At 50.0% G+C, this 22,252-nt stretch overlaps 1 protein-coding gene across 2 annotated transcripts in view; it reads right to left on the reverse strand.

The window, feature by feature from the left end:
- The window catches only part of SLC5A12 (solute carrier family 5 member 12), a 130,940-nt gene that overhangs the window by 87,777 nt on the left and 20,911 nt on the right, over positions 1-22,252 (reverse strand). For both annotated transcript variants that reach the window (XM_075326511.1, XM_075326512.1), the window contains exon 2: positions 18,647-18,712. In XM_075326511.1, the coding sequence (XP_075182626.1) occupies positions 18,647-18,712 (66 nt within the window). The remainder of the gene's footprint in view (positions 1-18,646; positions 18,713-22,252) is intronic.

Genomic DNA, 22,252 nt, shown 5'->3' on the forward strand with positions numbered 1-22,252 from the left:
ATGAGCTGGGGTGAAGCGCCAGGATTGGCTCTTCTAGTGGATGCGCCACGTCTGGGGTGCCTGCGGCCTGCTATTTTTAGGCTGTGAAGGCCCAATAACTATGGACCTTCCCACCCTGAGAATACCAGACCACAGCTGTCCGCTTTACCTTGGCTGGTGATCCAATTTGGGGGGGACCCTACTTTTTTTGTGTAATTATTAATATTTATAAAATAATTATAAAAAAAGAGCCTGGGGGGACCTCCACATTGGATCCCCAACCACGGTAAAACTGCCAGCTGTGGTTTTCAGTTTGCAGCCGTCTGCTTTACCCTAGCTGGCTATCAAAAATGGGGGGACCCAACGTCATTTTTTTTTTAACTATTTTTTAAATATTAGTTAATTAATGGGCTTCCCTGTATTTTGATTGCCAACCAAGGTAACGGCAGGCAGATGGGGGTAGCAACCCATAGCTGTCTGCTTTATCTGCGCTGAGAATCAAAAATACCGCGGAGCGCTACGTCATTTTTTTTAAAGATTTATTTTTACAGCACTGTGATGTCCAGCAATCAAAATACAGGGAAGCCCATTTTGTTTTTAGTTATTGAAATAAATAATTAAAAAAAATATATATGGGCTCCCGCTGCATTTTTTGTATTGCTAGCTAAGGGTAATCCAAGCAGCTACTGGCTGCTAACCCCCACTGCTTGGTGTCACCTTCACTGGCAATGGAAAATCCAGGGAAGCATTTTTTATTTTTTTTGCCAAAAAACTACAAAAAAAGGACGTGAGCTTCGCCATATATTTGTATGCTAGCCAGGTATAGCAGGCAGGTGCTGGAAGAGTTGGATACAGCACCAGAAGATGGCGCTTCTATGAAAGTGCCATTTTCTGAGGCGGCTGCAGACTGCAATTCGCAGCAGTGGGGCCCAGAAAGCTCAGGACAACCTGTGCTGCGGATTCCAATCCCCAGCTGCCTAGTTGTACCTGGCTGGACACAAAAATGGGGCGAAGCCTACGTCATTTGTTTTCTAATTATTTCATGAAATTCATGAAATAATAAAAAAAGGGCTTCCCTTTATTTTTGGTTCCCAGCCGGGTACAAATAGGCAGCTGGGGGTTGGGGGCAGCCGTACCTGCCTGCTGTACCTGGCTAGCATACAAAAATATGGCGAAGCCCACATAATTTTTTCAGGGGGCAAAAAACTTCTGCATACAGTCCTGGATGGAGTATGCTGAGCCTTGTAGTTCTGCAGCTGCTGTCTGTCTGTATGGAGAAGAGCAGACAGCAGCTGCAGAACTACAAGGCTCAGCATACTCCATCCAGGACTGTATGCAGAAGTTTTTTGCCCACCAAAGAAATGACGTGGGCTTCGCCATATTTTTGTATGCTAGCCAGGTACAGCAGGCAGCCACGGGCTGCCTCCAACCCCCAGTTGCCTATTTGTACCCGGCTGGGAACCAAAAATATATGGAAGCCGGTTTTTTTTTAATTATTTCACTTATTTCATGAAATAATTAAACAACAAATGACGTGAGCTTCGCCCCATTTTTGTGTCCAGCCGGGTACAACTAGGCAGCTGGGGATTGGAATCTGCAGCACAGGTTAGCCCGAGGTTTCTGGGCGCCTCTGCTGCGAATTGCAGTCCGCAGCCGCCCCAGAAAATGGCGCTTTCATAGAAGCGCCATCATCTGGCGCTGTATCCAACTCTTCCAACAGCCCTGAAGCCGGGTGGCTTGTTGGGTAATAATGAGTTAATACTAGCTTTGTTTTACTAGCTAGAATTAAGCCAGAGATTCTTAATGTCAGGCACGTTTGACCCAGCCATTAAGAATCTCCAATAAAGGGTTAAAAAAAAGACACCACACAGAGAAAAAATACTTTAATAGAAATAAATACACAGACACATTGGAGACTCCATCTTTATTACCCACTGTCAGCCCTCCACGATCCATGGTCTTCTGTCTTTCTCATTCAACAAATGCAGCTCTTCTCCATCACAGCTGCATGGGGGAAGACGCTGCTGCTCCCCATGCAGCCTTCACTCCGTGAAGGCTTCACGGAAAGCAGCGTGCAGCCTTCACTCCGTGAGTGATCAGTGCTGCTGGCTGTCAGCGGTAACAGCGGTAACACTGACAGACGCGTTACCATAGCAACGGTGCTCCCGGAGCCGCGGTTAGCGGTGACGTCACCGCTAACTGCGTTGCTATGGCAACGGTGATCTCCGTTAATGACCGGCTGTGTCAGCCGGTCCCTAACGGAACGGGGAGCCGACCGTGTGCCGGTACACGGTGATACACAAATGTGCACCGTGTACCGGAGAGATGCACTCGCAGGTCCTACATGAGGCGTCATAGTCATGTGACCAGTCTGTAGCCAATGAGATAATAGCCACGTGACTGGTCACATGGCTATTTTGACGTCACGATAGGTCCTGCATCACTGCTGGCAGTGCCGGTCACCGGGAGGATTCAGCGATTATCGGATGGAATATCGGCAGGAGACAGAGTGCAGGAGGGATCGTGGGGACCGGTAAGTGTTATGGCAATGTTTATTAACTGTATGTGTACATTTATAATGCATTTTTATGTGTTTGTGATTGCCTCCCATTATAGCCTATTGGTTCGAGTTCGGTTCGTCGAACGTTTGACGAACCGAACTCGAACGAGACCTCCGTTCGACGAACCGAACTCGAGCCGAACCACGGCCGGTTCGCTCATCTCTAGTAATAATATTAAATGTATAACTTAATATTGAGAATAATTAAGGATTATGACATCCCCAATACAGTATGAAACCTCTCATAACTAGGGATGAGCAAGTAGTGAAATCTTTGGACTCGCTATACTCGTAACGAGTAGGTCCTAATACTCGGGTACTCGTTACGAGTAGCGAGTCCAATGCAAGTCAATGGGAAATGAAAGTAATTGTCTGCTGGACCCGATAAAGTGGTCTGGGGACTGAGAAAAAGGCTGAAATGGATGCATGATTGTTTAAAAGAGGGCGGTAAAAAGCCGCTTCCTTTTTAAAGCAATCAGCTGATGCACACTCCCTGTTCAAGTCCTTCGCTCCACGTTCCCTGGTGCTGCGCTCCCCGCCCGCTCCTAACTTGGGATTGGGTGGGGAGGTGGCGGGGGAGCAAAGCACCAGGCAGCAAGGAGGGAAGCACCAGGCAGGGGAACGAGGCAGCGGGGAGGGAAGTTTCGAACGAGAAAGCCATCGGTGACGTTTTTTACCTGGCTCCCCGCTGCTGTCAGCGGTGCTGTTCCTCTACTTCTGGAGCCGCTTATTACACCTAATGTAATATGCATCGCATCGCCCCGCCCACTCCATGTGACAGCCGAGTTTGTAAATAAATAAATAAATTTAAAAAACTACATAGGGTCCCCCCAGTTTTGATAGTCAGCCAAGATAAAAAAAGACAGTTGGGGGTTGGTATTCTCCCAGGGTAAGAATAGCATTAAGGGTGCTTTACACGCTGCGACATCGCTACCGATATATCATCAGGGTCACATCGTTAGTGACGCACATCCGGCGCCAGTAGCGACATCGCAGCGTGTGACACCAAGGAGCGACAATCAATGATCGCAAAATCATTCAAAAATGGTGATCATTGACACGTCGCTCCTTTCCTTAATATCGCTGCTGCCACAGGTACGATGTTGTTCGCTGTTCCTGTGGCATCACACATCGCTATGTGTGATACCGCAGGAACGACGAACATCTCCTTATTTGCGTCCACCGGCAATGTGGAAGGAAGGAGGTGGGCGGGATGTTACCTCCCGCTCATCTCCACTTCTATTGGCCGGCCGCTTAGTGACGCCGCAGTGACGTCGCTATGACGCCGAACGCACCTCCCCCTTGAGGGAGGGATTGTTCGGCGATCACAGCGACGTCGCTGACAAGGTATGTTCGTGTGACGCTGCCATAGTGATAATGTTCGCTACGGCAGAGAGCAGCAAATGTCGCATGAACGACGGGGGCGGGTGCTATCGCTCTCGACATCGCTAGCAATCGCTAGCGATATCGCAGCGTGTAAAGTACCCTTTAGATGCACCATATCTGGCGTTTATGCTGGCTCATCCCAATTGTCCTGGTGCGGTGTCAATCGGGGTAATTGAAGAGGTTAATGACAGGTGATAATTGACACCTGTAATTAAGCCCTGGATTGGTGATATTTAGGTTTCAATGAGACCTCCATATTGGCAATCCTGTAATTAAATAGTTAATAAAACACACACACACATAGAATTCCTTAATTTAAAAATAAGCACACAGACACCCTCTTTAACCCATTTATTAACCCCAAACATACCCAGCTGCGACGTAAATCCACAACCGAGGTCCAACACCGGCTCTGCTGAATCCAGTCCTCGTTCTGAGCGGTGACATGAAGCTGCCGCTCAGAGTGAGAACCAGCACAGAATGACAGCTCTGAAGCCTGATGTTATCGGAATGATGATATCAGAACTGTCATTCTGTGTCTCGGCGTCTCCCTGCCAACGCTAAACTGTGTCGAGCAGCGATGACGTCATCGCTGCCCGACACACTGTCAGACCTGCCTAATCCCCGCCACATGAACTCTAGTAACCCAGTCATTCTGTTGTTAGCGGCGGTAGAGAGAGGATTAACCCTCACTACCGTCACTAACATAGAATTGAGCTGATGACTGCATGGGACCTCGTATTGGACTTCTTCGGAGGGATTTTGGGGATTTAATAAAATGGTAAATGAGGGTTTGTCTGACTTTATTTGCAATAAAAGTTTGTTGTCTGTGTTTCATTTTGAATAAAGGTGTTTTGAGTGTATGTTATTTTACTTTACTACAAGTGAATTAATAAAGCCCGGATTCAAGCGAAGCTGAACTTTATTAATTCAGGGCTTAATGTCACCTGTTAAAATTCAGGTGAGATTAACCCCTTATTACCCAGTTTGCCAACGCACCAGGGCAGCTGGATGAGCCGGGTAAGCGCCAAATATAGCGCATCTAATGGATGGAAAAAATTTGGGGCGGCTGCCGGTTGCAACTCTTACACTGGGGGGGCAATAACTATGTGCCCCCCCAGGGGGAGAATACCAACTCCCAGCTGTCTGTTTTATCTTGGCTGACTATCAAAACTGGGGGTGACTGCACACCATAGACCTGCCCATCAGCGGCTGTGATTGGTTGCATTGAGACAGCTGTCATAGCGTGGGGGCGCGTCAGACTGCAACCAATCATAGGCATCGGTAGGCAGGGAAAGCAGGGAATACAAGATGGAATAATGAGCGGCCGGCATTTTCAAAAGCAGGAGAAGCCGCCGAAGCAGTGTGACAGCCGTGCAGCACTGTGCCGGTGATCGGTGAGTATGAGAGAGGTGGTGAGAGGGAAAGACCGACCGACAGGCTGACAGAAAGAGAGATAATATAGCAAATATACTCCGGCACACTGAGATAGATATGAGAGGAGTCCAAAATGGTGCTCAAGAAAATGTTTTTATTAATCTATATTCTTATAATGTTCATTGTCCAACGTTTCAACCCGGAGGTTTTCTTCAAGGACTAATTTATTTAAATACAAAGAAAAGAAAAAGAATATACATCGTCATACATATGCAATATACATGAATATTTTACAGGAAAGGAAGACATACATATTACATTAGTAAGATGAAAAACAAAAAAGAGATGAGCTCTCCATAGGGATGTGTCACGCTCCCCGGGTCCTCGGCTCCCCTCCCCGGGTCCTCAGCCCCGCTCCCCGGCTCACCTGCCACGCTCCCCTCGTCCCAGCCTCCGGTGCCCGTCCTCCATAGGTCCTCTGGTCGCCGATCCCGGCGTCCGACATCTTCCCAGGCCCTGGCCGGCTCTCCTGCGTCCTCCTCGCAGCCTCCTTCCCTGGCTTCTGGCACCCGGGCCGCGCGCATGCGCATTAGGGCACGCGCGCGGTCACTGACCCTTTCTTAAAGGGCCAGCGTCCAGTAACAGGAAATGAGGTTAGTCAGGTTCAGGGTATAAAGGGGGTTCTTGTCCAAGGGGGCGGGGCCTGATCTTCGTGTTCCCTGAGCTAGGAGTCAGGTCTCCTGGTGTTTATGTGCCTGTACTCACCTATCTCTCTTTGTAGAGCCGTACCTGCCTCGCCATCCAGTCTGCCGTATCCCGAACCCCGCACGCTGTCCGTCTGCCATCCGACAGCACCTGCCATCTCGGATCCCTGCGGTGACCCGTCATCTTGCTCCAGAGGTTCCGGACTCCGCCTGATATCATCTCGGCCTCCGAACCTGAGCTACGTCACCAAGACTACCTTCTGTGACTCCGTGGTCCCAGGGACTCCTCCGCTGTCTTCACTTGCACGGACTATCCTGCTGCCCTTCAGTGCTTCAGCTGCCGGACTCCCTACCTCCATCTTAGAGTTCGGTCCAGTGGATCCACCTCCTGGGTCTGCCCGACCGCCCGGCCGTGACAGTAAGATCAGGCCATGGATCCCGCTGCTGCACTAATGGCCCTGCAAGAGGAACTCCAACGCCAGCGTGAAGTCCAGACCCGCATGCTGCAATTCATGACCTCCGTGGACACCCGCCTGTACACATTACAAGCATCAATGACGCCTGCGGCACCCAGGTCCCCCGCCAGGCAAGCCATGGCTCCCGTACCAGTGGCAGCCTCTTCAGATGCTTCCCGACTCCGTTTGGCGTCACCTCCTCGGTATGCTGGAGATCCCAAGACCTGCAGGGGCTTCATAAACCAATGTTCCCTTCACTTCACGCAGCTGCCACATCTGTTCGCCTCCGACCAAGCCAAGGTCGCCTTTATAATGTCCCACCTAGAGGGCGAGGCACTGGCGTGGATGAACCCCGTGTGGGAGAAGGAGGACCCCATGACCAAGGATCTTCAACAGTTCCTACAGGCCTTCCGCAGTACCTTTGACGAGCCAGGACGCGCCTCTGCCTCTGCTTCATCACTCCTCCGCCTACGTCAAGGGACACTGACGGTGGGTCAATACGCCATCCGTTTCCGCACTTTGGCTTCAGAACTCGGGTGGAATAATGAGGCCCTAACAGCCGCCTTCTGGGAAGGACTCTCGAGTCGCATCAAGGATGAGTTGGCGGGTCGGGACGTGCCCTCCACCCTAGATGCACTGATCGCCCTAGCAACTCGTGTGGACATACGTTTTCAGGAGCGCTCCAAAGAGCTATCTCGGGAGAGACGCCCGGTACGGCATTCTCCTCCGCCGCAGAAGTCCTCCGTTCCTCAGTCATCAACAGCTGGGATTCCCGTCCACGAGCCCATGCAGATCGACCGAGTGCGGCAGTCTGAACGACGTCGAGCAGAGCGGCTCGCCCAGGGCCTCTGCTTTTACTGTGGTGAGGACACCCACCTGCTACGCTCCTGTCCAGAGAGGCCGGGAAACTCCAAAGCCTAGGGTTGGTAGGAGAGGCCACCCTAGGTGCTGGGACCCTCTCTGACCCAGTTACATGGACAGTGCAAGTGACCACGGGAGAGACGCGGTTCACGGCTGATGCCTACCTCGATTCCGGGGCAGCAGGCAATTTCATCCAGCAGGCCACGGTGGACAAGTACCGGGTGCCTGTCATGCCACTCGACAAACCCCTAGTGATTGCCTCGGTGGATGGGAGGCCTCTCTCTGATACCATCTCCTTGATCACCAGGCCTGTCGAACTACGCATCGGTGCCCTTCACACCGAGAACATCGCTCTCTATGTTCTCCCACACATGTCCCACCAGATCCTGTTGGGACTCCCATGGTTGCGGACACATGAACCATCGGTTAGCTGGGGTACTGGCGAAGTCACCCGTTGGGGCTCTTCGTGTCATGAGAGGTGCCTAAAGTCCATACCACCCCTCCGACGACCTCCGGTTCCTGAGACCCTAACGGGGCTGCCTTCGGCCTATTGGTCCTTTGCCGATGTCTTTGACAAAAAGGAATCCGAGGTACTGCCGCCACATCGTCCATACGATTGTGCCATTGACCTGCTTCCAGGGACAACCCCACCTAGAGGACGGATATATCCTTTATCTCCAGCCGAAACCAGGGCCATGTCAGATTACATCTCAGAGAGCCTAGCAAGAGGGTTCATTCGGAGATCCTCCTCTCCTGCTGGAGCAGGTTTCTTCTTTGTCAAGAAGAAAGAGGGCGACTTACGCCCATGCATAGACTACCGGGGTCTCAACCAAATCACCGTGAAAAACAAATACCCCCTGCCGCTCATTCCCGAATTATTTGACCGGCTTAGAGGAGCTCGTGTGTTCACCAAGCTGGATCTTCGGGGTGCTTACAATCTGGTACGCATCCGCTCTGGTGACGAATGGAAAACCGCGTTTAATACGCGCGATGGACATTATGAGTACTGCGTGATGCCCTTCGGTCTGTGTAACGCTCCTGCCGTCTTCCAAGAACTGGTGAATGACGTGTTTCGGGACCTTCTCTACATCTGTGTGGTTGTTTATCTAGATGACATCCTTGTCTTCTCTCCGGACCTCCAAACCCACAGAGAAAACGTACAGCTGGTCTTACAAAGACTGAGAGAGAATCGCCTGTACGCAAAGTATGAGAAGTGTGTCTTTGAGCAGTCTTCCCTCCCCTTTCTGGGGTACATCATCTCTGATACTGGACTGCAGATGGACCCCAAGAAGGTCTCCGCCATCATCAACTGGCCTCCGCCTTCTGGACTGAAGGCAATCCAACGCTTCCTGGGATTCGCCAACTACTACCGCCAGTTTATCCCGCACTTCTCTGCCTTGACCGCTCCTCTCTCCGCTTTGACCAAAAAGGAGGCTAATCCTAAGGACTGGTCACCTGCGGCAGACGCCGCATTTTGTTCTTTGAAGCGAGCATTCGCCTCCGCCCCTGTACTCCACCGACCGGAGTTAAACCGCCAGTTCACCTTGGAGGTGGATGCCTCCTCCTCAGGAGCCGGAGCAGTGCTCATGCAAAAATCCTCCTCCGGGAAGATGGTGACCTGCGGTTTCTTCTCTAAGAGCTTCTCAGCACCCGAACGTAATTACACCATCGGTGACCGAGAACTACTGGCGGTCAAACTGGCTCTGGAGGAGTGGCGCTACCTCCTGGAAGGAGCAGTGTACCCCGTGATTATCTACACGGACCACAAAAACCTGGAATACCTGCGGTCCGCTCAGCGACTGAACCCACGGCAAGCCAGGTGGTCCTTATTCTTTGCCAGGTTTGACTTCCAGCTCCACTTCCGACCAGCGGACAAGAATGTACGCGCTGATGCCTTGTCTAGGTCGCTCATGCCCATGGAACAGGAGGAAGAGACTATCCAGCCTATCATCTCTCCTAGCAAGATTGTTCCGGTGGCTCCTGTCACTCTGGCCCAGATACCACCTGGGAAGACCTATGTCTCGGAGACCGACAGGCTAACGGTCTTACACTGGGGTCATACCTCAAAAACAGCCGGCCATGCAGGCCAGAAGAGAACATGGGGTGCAATTGTACGCCATTACTGGTGGCCATCTCTTCGCACGGACGTCGCCGCCTTTGTCTCTGCCTGCTCCTCTTGTGCCAGAAACAAGACGCCCAAACACCTCCCACATGGCCGCCTTCTGCCTCTGCCGATACCTTCGATTCCGTGGCAACACATAGCAATGGACTTTATTACGGACTTGCCATTGTCATCCGGGCACACAGTCATATGGGTCGTGGTGGACCGGTTCTCAAAAATGGCCCATTTCGTTCCTATGGCTGGACTGCCCTCTGCTCAGGAACTCGCGGACGCTTTTATACAACACATCTTCCGCTTGCATGGCTTTCCATTACACATCGTATCAGACAGAGGAACTCAGTTCACCTCCCGCTTCTGGAGGGCTCTCTGTAACCATCTGGGAGTGACTCTGGACTTTTCATCTGCATACCATCCTCAGTCTAATGGCCAAGTAGAGAGGGTCAATCAAATCTTGACCTCATTTCTACGTCACTATGTTAACGCCCATCACGACGACTGGTCCGCTCTTCTACCTTGGGCTGAATTCTCCCACAACCACCACATCAGTGAGTCGTCCTCCAGCTCTCCCTTCCATGTTGTTTACGGACTTCAGCCTTCCATCCCATTGCCTGTATCCCCCTCTTCGGATGTCCCTGCTGCAGATACAGTAGCCCGTGACTTTGCCACCATTTGGGACTCTGTCAAGGTGTCTCTAGGACGTGCTTCCCTGCGGATGAAGAGACACGCAGACAAGAAACGCCTGGATCCTCCGTGTTTCTCTCCTGGAGACCTCGTCTGGCTTTCTTCCCAGTACGTCCGCCTGAAGATACCTTCATACAAGCTGGGTCCTCGCTACATTGGGCCGTTTAAAGTCCTCACCAGGATCAATGAGGTTTCCTACAAGCTGCAGCTCCCGGCCACGATGAGGATACCCAACTCGTTCCACGTCTCCCTGCTCAAGCCGGTGGTCCTTGGTCCCTTCTCCGCTGCTGCCAGTCCAGCTCCTCCACCTATTGCCGATGATGACATCTATGCGGTAAGGGATATCGTGGCCATGAAGACCGTACGAGGTCGGCAGTTCTTCCTGGTGGACTGGGAAGGGTATGGTCCTGAGGATAGGTCCTGGGAGCCCAGGGAGAACGTAGGCACTCCTCTTATCCGTGCCTTCTTGTCCCGGTTGCGGGGAGGGGGGCGTGGGGGGGGGGGTACTGTCACGCTCCCCGGGTCCTCGGCTCCCCTCCCCGGGTCCTCAGCCCCGCTCCCCGGCTCACCTGCCACGCTCCCCTCGTCCCAGCCTCCGGTGCCCGTCCTCCATAGGTCCTCTGGTCGCCGATCCCGGCGTCCGACATCTTCCCAGGCCCTGGCCGGCTCTCCTGCGTCCTCCTCGCAGCCTCCTTCCCTGGCTTCTGGCACCCGGGCCGCGCGCATGCGCATTAGGGCACGCGCGCGGTCACTGACCCTTTCTTAAAGGGCCAGCGTCCAGTAACAGGAAATGAGGTTAGTCAGGTTCAGGGTATAAAGGGGGTTCTTGTCCAAGGGGGCGGGGCCTGATCTTCGTGTTCCCTGAGCTAGGAGTCAGGTCTCCTGGTGTTTATGTGCCTGTACTCACCTATCTCTCTTTGTAGAGCCGTACCTGCCTCGCCATCCAGTCTGCCGTATCCCGAACCCCGCACGCTGTCCGTCTGCCATCCGACAGCACCTGCCATCTCGGATCCCTGCGGTGACCCGTCATCTTGCTCCAGAGGTTCCGGACTCCGCCTGATATCATCTCGGCCTCCGAACCTGAGCTACGTCACCAAGACTACCTTCTGTGACTCCGTGGTCCCAGGGACTCCTCCGCTGTCTTCACTTGCACGGACTATCCTGCTGCCCTTCAGTGCTTCAGCTGCCGGACTCCCTACCTCCATCTTAGAGTTCGGTCCAGTGGATCCACCTCCTGGGTCTGCCCGACCGCCCGGCCGTGACAGGATGTACATAGAGAGTTCCCATGGTAACAGTAATAACACTAATAGGGTTTGCAAAGTATGTTATACAACGTAACAAAGAGCAGAGATGGGTGACATACCTATGTCAAATTAGAGTAAATTTTTGAATGAATTTTCAGAGGAGCACCCAGGCGTATCAGGCAAATACGGAAATTCTCATGTCAGAATTACGCTATGAGGGCGAAAAGTACATTATGTCAATACAATACAGGTTCGTTAGATCCCACATGGGGTAGAAGGAGTACCACTAATGATATGGACACTATGAAACAAGGGTCGGCGTTCACATGTGGATCACAGGTGCGTTCCACTCCACACAGAAAGTGGACGCCACCCTTCACAGCATAAATAGCCCTTCCACCGGCATAAACGCGTCACCTGACGCTCCACCTGAGGTTCCCTCACCACGAAGGTATGTACCAGCTTCCACAACCCCTAGCTCCCACACAGATTATTACTAACTCCCTCTCCTCTCCCTTCTATAGAGCCTTTGGCCAGCTCACGACTAGTGCACCTTGCGCAGCCTGCTAGGGAGGTATGTTATTGTTTCTACCTATTCACCTCACTGATTTAATCACCTCATGCTACTTATATTATCCTCTCATCAGTTATAACAGGTTGTATACCCACATCATATGACCCCTGATGCATTACCCTGAGCCTGCTTTAAACCTATACTTCATGACATTTTCAATATGAATGCCATCCTTTGAGGTATGCCGTATCCCTATCTAGCCTCCTTTTCCTACAACAATTTGAGCTTATAAACCCCCCCTTTTTTCTCTGTTATCAGCTAATTCATGACCCTTGTGGATTCATCCTGAATACTTATGGTAACTACAATATTGCATATAATATTTGACTCATTTGGGACCCTTGTTTCATAGTGTCCATATCATTAGTGGTACTCCTTCTACCCCATGTGGGATCTAACAAACCTGTTTATTCTTATTACTACAGTAACATCAATATGGACCCACAAAGGCTCTTCTTTGGTGAATAAAATAACACTCCAGACCTTAAGTCCACCTATCTTTACACACAAGGTAGATCCACATATGATACTCACACCACGGTAACCTCATACTATTTTTTTGTACTCATGTATTTCTCGATTTGGTTCACTAGACGGACTTGGTCCTTTCCCCTCTATATCCTATTAACTTACTCGATGTCTTGACACCTAGTAATTACTGCAACATGTATGCCCTTGATACCCCTCTATCCCTTCCTCCTCCCCCCCTTTTTTTCCCCCCTGTACTAAATCTAGTGACATGTATTGACATAATCTACTTTTCGCCCTCATAGCGTAATTCTGACATGAGAATTTCCGTATTTGCCTGATACCCCTGGGTGCTCCTCTGAAAATTCATTCAAAAATTTACTTTAATTTGACATAGGTATGTCACCCATCTCTGCTCTTTGTTACGTTGTATAACATACTTTGCAAACCCTATTAGTGTTATTACTGTTACCATGGGAACTCTGTATGTACATCCCTATGGAGAGCTCATCTCTTTTTTGTTTTTCATCTTACTAATGTAATATGTATGTCTTCCTTTCCTGTAAAATATTCATGTATATTGCATATGTATGACGATGTATATTCTTTTTTTTTTCTTTGTATATAAAAAAATTAGTCCTTGAAGAAAACCTCCGGGTTGAAACGTTGGACAATGGACATTATAAGAATATAGATTAATAAAAACATTTTCTTGAGCACCATTTTGGACTCCTCTCATATCTATCTCAGTGTGCCGAAGTATATTTGCTATTATATCGATTTTTCTCCAGAGCACCTATTTATACTAGTGGTCGAGCCAGATCTTTTCTGTACATGACAGAAAGAGAGAGACCGACAGAGAAAGAGACTGTCCGACAGACAGAGAGTGATACCGACAGAGAGAGAGACCGACCAACAAACAGACAGAGAGAGAGAGACGGACAGACAAAGAGAGATAGAGAGACCTCACCGTCGGCTTTCCCGTCCAATGCTTCCTCCCCGCTGCCTCGGTCCCTTGCCTGGTGCTTTCCTGCCCACTGCCCAGTGCTTCGCTCGACCCTCCGCCTCCCTGACCGATCTTAAGTTAGGACTGGGCAGGGAGTGCAGCACCAGGGAGCTGGGGGTGAAGCACCGGGCAGCGGGGATCGCAGCACCAAGGGGCGAAGGACCCTGGCGGGGAGCGTGCATCAGCTGGTTGCTTAAAAAAGCCGGTGGATTTTTACCGCCCGCCTTTTAAACCATCATGTATCCATTTCAGCCTTTTACTCAGCCCCCAGACTTCTTTGTAGGGTCCAGCAGACAATTACTCACATTTCCTATTGACTTACAATGAACTCGCTACTCATACCGAGTAATTACAAGGATACTCGTGGAGTAACAAGTAGCTCGAATACCGTACTACTTGGCGAATACTGAGTAGTAACGAGTATACTCGCTCATCCCTACTCATAGCCCCCCCCTATATATAGTTTGAGCCCTCACATAGTTTCCTATATACAGTATTAGACCCTCACATAACCCCTAATATACTATATGTGAAAGGAAGTGACGAACAGAAGATACAAACAGCCAACACCTCCCAGTATTCGCAAGTAAACATTGTCATCTGCTGACTGTAGGAGCAGATAGGAACTGAACAATGGAAAGCGAGTTTCCTTGATGGAAGAGTTTGAAGGGGACAGCGCGTCAGGTGACAGCTGTGGAAAAGTTACAAAATATAAAAGGCTGGGATGACAAAGAAAGGGAGGAGTTTGCTCCAAGTCTTGGAAGGAAGCAGACCTGTGCACAGCGGAGCATGGTTGTGATCATCACCAAAGTAGAAATTCCTAGAAATAATCTCATCCTTAGGGAGACCAAACATTAAATACCAACTTCAGGAGGAGCATGAAGACAAAACATCGAAGACCAAACACCATTCCCAGAAGAAGAAGATTCATGTGAATCGGCCCTTTGCTTCCTGTCCAGACGTATGGTGCTCATTGAGAAAAATGACTCACTAAAATTTGACTTGCGGCTTAACGGGTTGCTCTGTAATCCCGTTAGAGCCTATGAGTATGTCATGCATAAAACATTGTACTGAGGGTAATCTTGCCATGGGCGCCCTGGAGCCTCTGACTCCTGATGTTAACCTAGACTGCCCTCATTATATTATAGTCCATCTATGTCTATGGGTTTTTCATTTTTTTTGTACACAATAAATCCAATAACCCTGTTTTTATCCCAATAGAGAACTATTCAAACACTTCAAGCAGCTCACAATGGGCCGAGCACTGAGTGTACCCTAGCACAGCAATGCTCGGTTGAGTGGTTAGCATACGTGAAGTACCTGAACTCGGAACTTGAACACGGATTGTTTTGTAATGTTGATATTTGGATTGAATAGTGACATTACTTTCTGGGGCAGCTGCAGTCTGGTATTTTTACGCTTGGAAGTGGCTAATATCCATGAGTCTTCCCAACCTTATACTACCAGCCCCCAGCTCCCTGCTTTACCTTGGTTAGTTATAAAAAAAATAAGGGGGACCTCATGCCGTTTTTTTAAATAATTTATTTGTTAGGTTAAAGAAGAAAACGCCTTTCAGGGAAAGGCACTAAAGAGGGCAAGTGAACAAAGCCTACTCTAATCTAAGCTCTCCCTCCTAATTCAACTCTGTCTGAACTTTTTCAGAGGAGAGTGTGGCGAGCATCATATAAGACATGATAATGTGATGTAGACGGCAAATTAATGTCAATAGCCAACATGGCTATGGCAATACCTTGTCTGACAGGCAATCTCCACATGTTGATTAGCTGTACAAATGCCGCAAAACATGCAGGATAGGCACTGAAGCATGGCGCTCGAGCACCCACAATGCTAAGGTTGAGTAACAAGCATACCGGAGCATCCCGATGATTGATCGAGTATTGAGCAGTACTGAACACACTCACCCATCACTAATTCTCACTTATTGTAATCGTCGTTGGCAGAATAACTTAAGAATTATTCTATATTATTTTATTCACCTACATTAACCAAAAGTACAACTTTATTTATTTTAGTATTTCAGTAGTCTTCTCTAGAGATGAGCACACCCGTGAAAGTTTGGCGGGTTCAGCTGGACTTTAGATAAAGTTCAGTTCGGGCCCCAGACTTGACCTGAATTTGATCCTGGAGCCTGAATCCCATTAGAAATCAATAATTGACCAGTTTAGCTCTCTGCTCACAAACCACCAGCCACAAACAGAGCATTTCCAGAGGAGGTAGGACGGGTCTTTTTTTTTTGGACACCCTAAATCCACAAATGTTGTTCTTACCCCCAGTGACAGCCATTTAGAGACTGCAAGTGACTCTCTCTGGGTCTAGCACTGAGCGTTCCCGAGCACCCCAATGCTTGTTTGAGTGCTTAGCATATGTACAGCACACAAACTTCAAACTCAGAGTTTTTATAAAAGTCCATGTCCGGTACGAATCCTGAATTTTACAGTTCGGGTTCACTTATCTCCAGTCTTTTCTATATGTGTCGCCCGGGGATCAGGGGTTACTCAGATCCGGGCCACAGAGTCACTTCTGTGGGTATCACGGTGGCGTGACCCGGTCTGTGATCCCAGGCTCCACAGTAAAAGGGGATTTGGTAAGGGGTTGGTTGTCCCGGGGCCCGGTGATGGGGTAAGCAGGGAGCAGGGCGCAGTGCTGCAGTGCGGTGCCCGAGGGCACGGGTGTACTCACAAGTAAGTCATACAGAGTCACTGGTAAACTAGGAATTGCTGGTGTCCGCAGCCTTCAGTACGGGGGTGTTAGTGTCCCACACACGGTGCAGCAGCCCTTGTTGTTCTTTCCCTGCAGCCAGGTGCCTTTCTCTCCACTCTCTTCCTCTTTCTCCTCAGCCGGGAACGGGGAATCCACTCCCCTGTAGTGATCCGGGTACCCAGGTACCGAGGGGCCACCGCCCTGCTCCGGCTACCTCTGGCCCCTTCCTCACTACAGCCTGTCCCGGCCCTCTCGGAGCATGCTTTGCTTTCAGCCTGGGAGCTACAGCTCCAGGCTCCACTTCTGTCTGCTTCCCAACACTCTGCTCCAGCCCCTCCCCTCTGCTCTACTTTTCTCCTACCCTGGGGGATGTGGTTTGTCTTGCTGCATCGGTGTGGGATCACATTACCAAGGAGGATTAACTCTTTCTGTGACAACCTGGCTGTGCCAGGGCGTCACACACACCCTTGATAAAACACGGCCCGTCCTCGGGCCGTCTAGGCACCAACATTTATTAAAACTGGAAAAAGGAAAAATAAACACATTACAATCATACATCTTCCCACATCGGGAGGTACATTTTTTAAAACTTTAAAAGGTTCTGCCACCCCACACCTGCGGAGCAGATGGCCTCCTCCTGAACTTGAGGGCGTTCAACAGGGGTGACAGTCCATAAAACAGTCAACTTTTTAACTTGTGGGTAGCCGTCCATGCTCCACTACCACTGCCGCTGCCGCCACTCCCAGTACGGGGCACGGGTTCCGTGCTCTGCCTCCTGCTCAGAAGCCAGGCCCACTTGGATGCCCTCGGCGCCGGCTACAACCCGCCTCGCTAACTGCCGAGGGCTCCATCTCTCACTGGCCTGCTCCTCCTCTCTGCAGGTGCACTCCGGCTGCCCCACAGCCGTGACGGGGTACCTGGGAGCGGCTGGCGCCACATCTGGGGCAGACTTCCAATCGGGTGCCACCTCCGTTGCGGCCGGGCGGGCTGCCGGAGCCGTCGTCATCTCCGTCGCGGCCGGGCGGACTGCCGGAGCCGGGTAAGATGTCATCGGGGTTGCGGCTACTACTTGTCCAGGAACGGAATTAGGCAAAGTCCTGGCGTCCCTGCCTTTACAGTCCTGGTCACATGAACGGCAGTTCCTTCCTACGGCTCCCCCTTGGTACTCGGGAGCAGTCCTTCTAGCAACTTTTAAAGTTTTTCTTTCACTTCCGGTCCTCCGGAGCTTCACTTCCGCCCGCGTTCTCAGGGGGCGGAGCCTCTTTTTCGCGCCCACCGCTTGGGGAAGAAGGCGCTGGGCGGGAGATTTTCACGCCCAAAATGGCGGCAAAGATGGCGACTTTCACAATTTTTGCAGCGGAACACCGCTGACAGTCCAGAACAAGGCGCACTTCCTCCAGGTAACTGGATGGGTTCGATCCTGTTCGTGACGCCAAATGTGTCGCCCGGGGACCAGGGGTTACTCAGATCCAGGCCACAGAGTCACTTCTGTGGGTATCACGGTGGCGTGACCCGGTCTGTGATCCCAGGCTCCACAGTAAAAGGGGATTTGGTAAGGGAAATTGTCCGTGACGCCACCCACGGTTGTGGTGAGGTTGGAACACCACCGCTGCTTTGGACGGGGATCCCGGGAGCGATGGTATGGAGCAGCTAGATGTTATTTCTCCCCTCCGTGGGTGGGGGGTTGGTTGTCCCGGGGCCCGGTGATGGGGTAAGCAGGGAGCAGGGCGCAGTGCTGCAGTGCGGTGCCCGAGGGCACGGGTGTACTCACAAGTAAGTCACACAGAGTCACTGGTAAACTAGGAATTGCTGGTGTCCGCAGCCTTCGGTACGGGGGTGTTAGTGTCCCACACACGGTGCAGCAGCCCTTGTTGTTCTTTCCCTGCAGCCAGGTGCCTTTCTCTCCACTCTCTTCCTCTTTCTCCTCAGCCGGGAACGGGGAATCTACTCCCCTGTAGTGATCCGGGTACCCAGGTACCGAGGGGCCACCGCCCTGCTCCGGCTACCTCTGGCCCCTTCCTCACTACAGCCTGTCCCGGCCCTCTCGGAGCACGCTTTGCTTTCAGCCTGGGAGCTACAGCTCCAGGCTCCACTTCTGTCTGCTTCCCAGCACTCTGCTCCAGCCCCTCCCCTCTGCTCTGCTTTTCTCCTACCCTGGGGGATGTGGTTTGTCTTGCTGCATCGGTGTGGGATCAGATTACCAAGGAGGATTAACTCTTTCTGTGACAACCTGGCTGTGCCAGGGCGTCACATATACTTTGACCTTGCACTGATGTGATAAACTCAATGCTACCTTCAGACAGATCTTATTCCAAAGCACAGGACACCACATCCTTGGATAGCCAGCGCAATGTCTTTTGAACTGAAAGCTGTTAGTCTTGTACTGGCAGTTATAGTGTGGAAGTAAGTCAAATAGAAAGATATACATTTTTTTATGGAAACAATGCACATTTAGCCTTTTTTTTAAAGTTTATAAATTATAATAAATGCAGATTTGAACATTCTTACCGTTTGCACAATGTACATTATTGTTGCTGCATAACGGACTACTCTGCTAAATCGCAGTTCTAGGTACTGTAAGAAAGACAAAAGAAAAACATTAAAGTACTGAAGATATTAGAAGAAAGGTATACTACTTTAATATAAATTCGAATAAAAATATACATTGTGTTTCATTAATTGTTGCAACCTTTGATGTGCTATAGTTGTTCAGTAGGGACTATAACTCCAACCCCATCAGCAAAACCATTTTATGGAATCCCTCTTATCACTGGACTGAAATCAGGCAAGCTCGATATCTCAGAAGCACCATCGGATGATCCAATGTATTAGAGGAGAGAAGACTTGGGAAAGTGGAACATAACCATCTGATCCTTTTGTTCTCTCAGGAGATAAAGTAGTGCTAGCTTACTCCAGCTTTCTCCCTTCTCCCCCCTGAAAAAATGAGCGTTCATACATATGGAGAGCAGGGCAATATCTTCATATCTAATGTGTGTGGGAACTTTATCAAAGTGCATTAAAATACAATGATGTAAACAGTGATAATAAGTAATGTAAACACTGATACAAACATGAGAATGAAGCAAAATGTGACCTAAAAAGAGAAGGAACTAAATTGAGAGAGGGGGTCACAAAATTTTTGACGCACATCCGGCCTTGATAGCGACGTTGTTGCATGTGAAACGGACGAATGCCCGCTAACGATTAAAGTTACTTACGTAATCGTTGATCGCTGACACGTCGTTTTAATCCCAAAAATCGTTGCTGTTGCAGGACGCAGGTTGTTCGTGTGACGCCCTGGACCCCAGGGGTCACAGGTTACAACATCATCACATACACACCCACACTAGAAAGGTACCATCAGTCAACCATAAAGACCTGATTGCCTCCCTCAGTGTTAGACAGGCACACCAGGTGGGCGGAGTCAGGTGGAAAGACACGCCCCTGAGGAGTCTGCTGGCCTGAGGCAGGAAAAACACACAGGGTTGAGTGCAGTGCAGTCAAGTTCAGGGAGAGGAAGAGAGTGGAGTGAAACAGGCAGGCAGGCAGACGGCAGTGACCGCCTGCAGGAGACCGGGAACACGACCAGCAGAACCGTAGGGACCGGGACAGGGTAGTGGCCCACTGGAACTGAACCGGGGAGCTAACAGGATACCGGAGCACCAGGCAGGGTACTCAGACCCCGAACTAGGCTATATGCCACCACCATAGTAGAAATAACTGATTGCGGTCTGGACCTCAGGGGTTCATTCCCACCAAAGTCCCGTTAGAAGGCAACAGCCCAACCCGTCCGGATAGTAGCCACCGCCAAAGGCCAGAGATCCAAGGGCCAGCACCTGCGGGCAAAGGAGCTCCTCCGACATCTACAAGCCGGGGACCAGACTACCAGTGCTCAGGCACAGTGGTCAAACTACACATAGGTGCAGGAGAAAGGTGGACATTGCCAACCCGACTAGGAAGCTGCAGTCGACTGCGGGCCCCGTTCATACCCTCGTTTGGTTTACCAGTGACTCTGTGTGGTTTAATTGTGAGTACACGACTGCCCTCAGGCACCGCGCGGCACCGCAACCCTACACCCCGGCCCTCTCACCACCGGGCCCCGGGACCAACATCCCCTACCCACGGAGGGGTCAACACCTAACTGCGCTACTACACAGCTCCCGGGAATCCCCGTAACTTCACCGCAGAGGTGGTGTCCACCATCACCACAAACCGTGAGTGGCGTCACGAACAATCGTCCCAAAACCAAATACCCGCATTCCCCCATGTGCAATGCCAACCCCCTTGCAGAGTGACGTGACCCCCGGGTCCGTGAGAGGCTCGAGCCACCACCCGTAGAACGCGAGCATGGATCCGAGCGGCTCGGCGGCCGCAGCCGGGGCAGCAGGGCTCCTCTCCGCCTCTCCGCTTCTATTGGACGGCTGCCGTGTGATGTCGCCGTTATGCCGCACAAATCGCCCTCTTAGAAAGGATGCGGTTTGTCGGCCACAGCTATGTCGCTAGGCAGGTAAGTTCGTGTGATGGGTCCTACCGATGTTGTGCGCCACGGGCAGCAATTTGCCCGTGACGCATAACCGACGGGGGCGGGTGCTTTCACCAGCGACATCGCTAGCGATATTGCTGCATGTAAAGCAGCCTGAATACAAATTATTGATTGGCAAGTTTAGAAATCCTATTGTTTTATAATTCAAAGTTAGACTTCATCCAGACATCTCTTTTTTTCTCTGTTGGGTATGATTTTCATCTATTTAGTGACTGTTTTTTCCATAAGTGTGGAATCTGTTTTTCTTGTTTGAAAAAAAACTTTGCTTCTCCTACCCATTAAAAAATAAAAAAATATCAATAATAGATGACATCCGTCTGCTGTCCATTCAAAAAAAAAGTTAGATATGTGAACAGCCCCATAAACTATAATGGTTACATAGAACCAAAAGAAAGAAACCGAACAAAAGGTCAGTAAATAATATTATCTTTATTAATTACATAAACATATTTATAATTCCATAAAATTACACCAGTTGGCTGGAAAAAATAGGGCGTCACAAAAAGGAAGGAAGGTCAGCACGTGCACAGGAATGGTTTGCAAAATTACATAATTGATAAATGTAAAATGTGAATATATTGCAAAAATTACCAAACACTGCAAAAAATTGTTAAAAAATAGATCAAAGCTATACCAGATAATATAAAGTGTTTCGTGGAAAATTAGATCAAAGCTATAATAAATTATATAAAGTGTCTCGTACCAAAAAATAGTGTGCGTATACTTGTAGTTAATATATATAAGATGACGTTGCCATCATATTAGATTATACTGATGGGGACCATACAACCAAAAGGTAGTGGTATAAGGCCCAGAACAGGCGCACAAAAGAGACCTGACTACATGTAGTAACAACAAGTAAGTGACCACATGGAGTTACAGGCACTAACACAATGTATAGAGCTACTTAACGGATGTGACATGGCTGGAAACCAGGCCATGAAGTTGGGTAAATAAGGAAGATAGATCAAAGTAAACCATACATATTTACCGGAGTGTAGCAGAAGCACCAAGCCACAGAATGTGACGCCTTCCACTATAATAGGTACATGTTACATTCCTGAAAAGCAGGCATTGAAACAGTATGTGAAAATTGGATGTCTGAATAAGGCCTTAATATGGGGAGATTCCATGTTTGGCATCCACATTTCCAGGCTGTAGTGTATAACAGTTACTAAGAGTATTTATTTGCAGCACATATTAATTATTTTACCCTCTTTAATAGCACCATTAGTTCTACAGCGTTTTACAGACATCATCATCCTTACTGTTCCCATTGGGGCTCACAATCTAAATTCCCTATCAGTTTGTTTTTTGGAGTGTGGGAGGAAACTGGAGAACCCGGAGGAAACCCACGCACGTGTCGCGGGCGGAGGGGCCGCGCTCACTACGCTCGGGTCCGCGACTGCTGCTGCTACTCGGTGGCTCGAGCGGTGGGCCGGACCTGGGGACTCGAGCAGCGCTCCTCGCCCACGAGTGAAAAGGGGGTGGTTTGTTTTGGGAGATAGTTCGTGACGCCACCCACGGGTTGTTCTTTTAAAGGGCACCCCCGCTGCTGGTGACGGGGATCC

This window comes from Anomaloglossus baeobatrachus, chromosome 10 (assembly GCF_048569485.1).
Source record: "Anomaloglossus baeobatrachus isolate aAnoBae1 chromosome 10, aAnoBae1.hap1, whole genome shotgun sequence".
NCBI classification, from domain to species: domain Eukaryota; kingdom Metazoa; phylum Chordata; class Amphibia; order Anura; family Aromobatidae; genus Anomaloglossus; species Anomaloglossus baeobatrachus.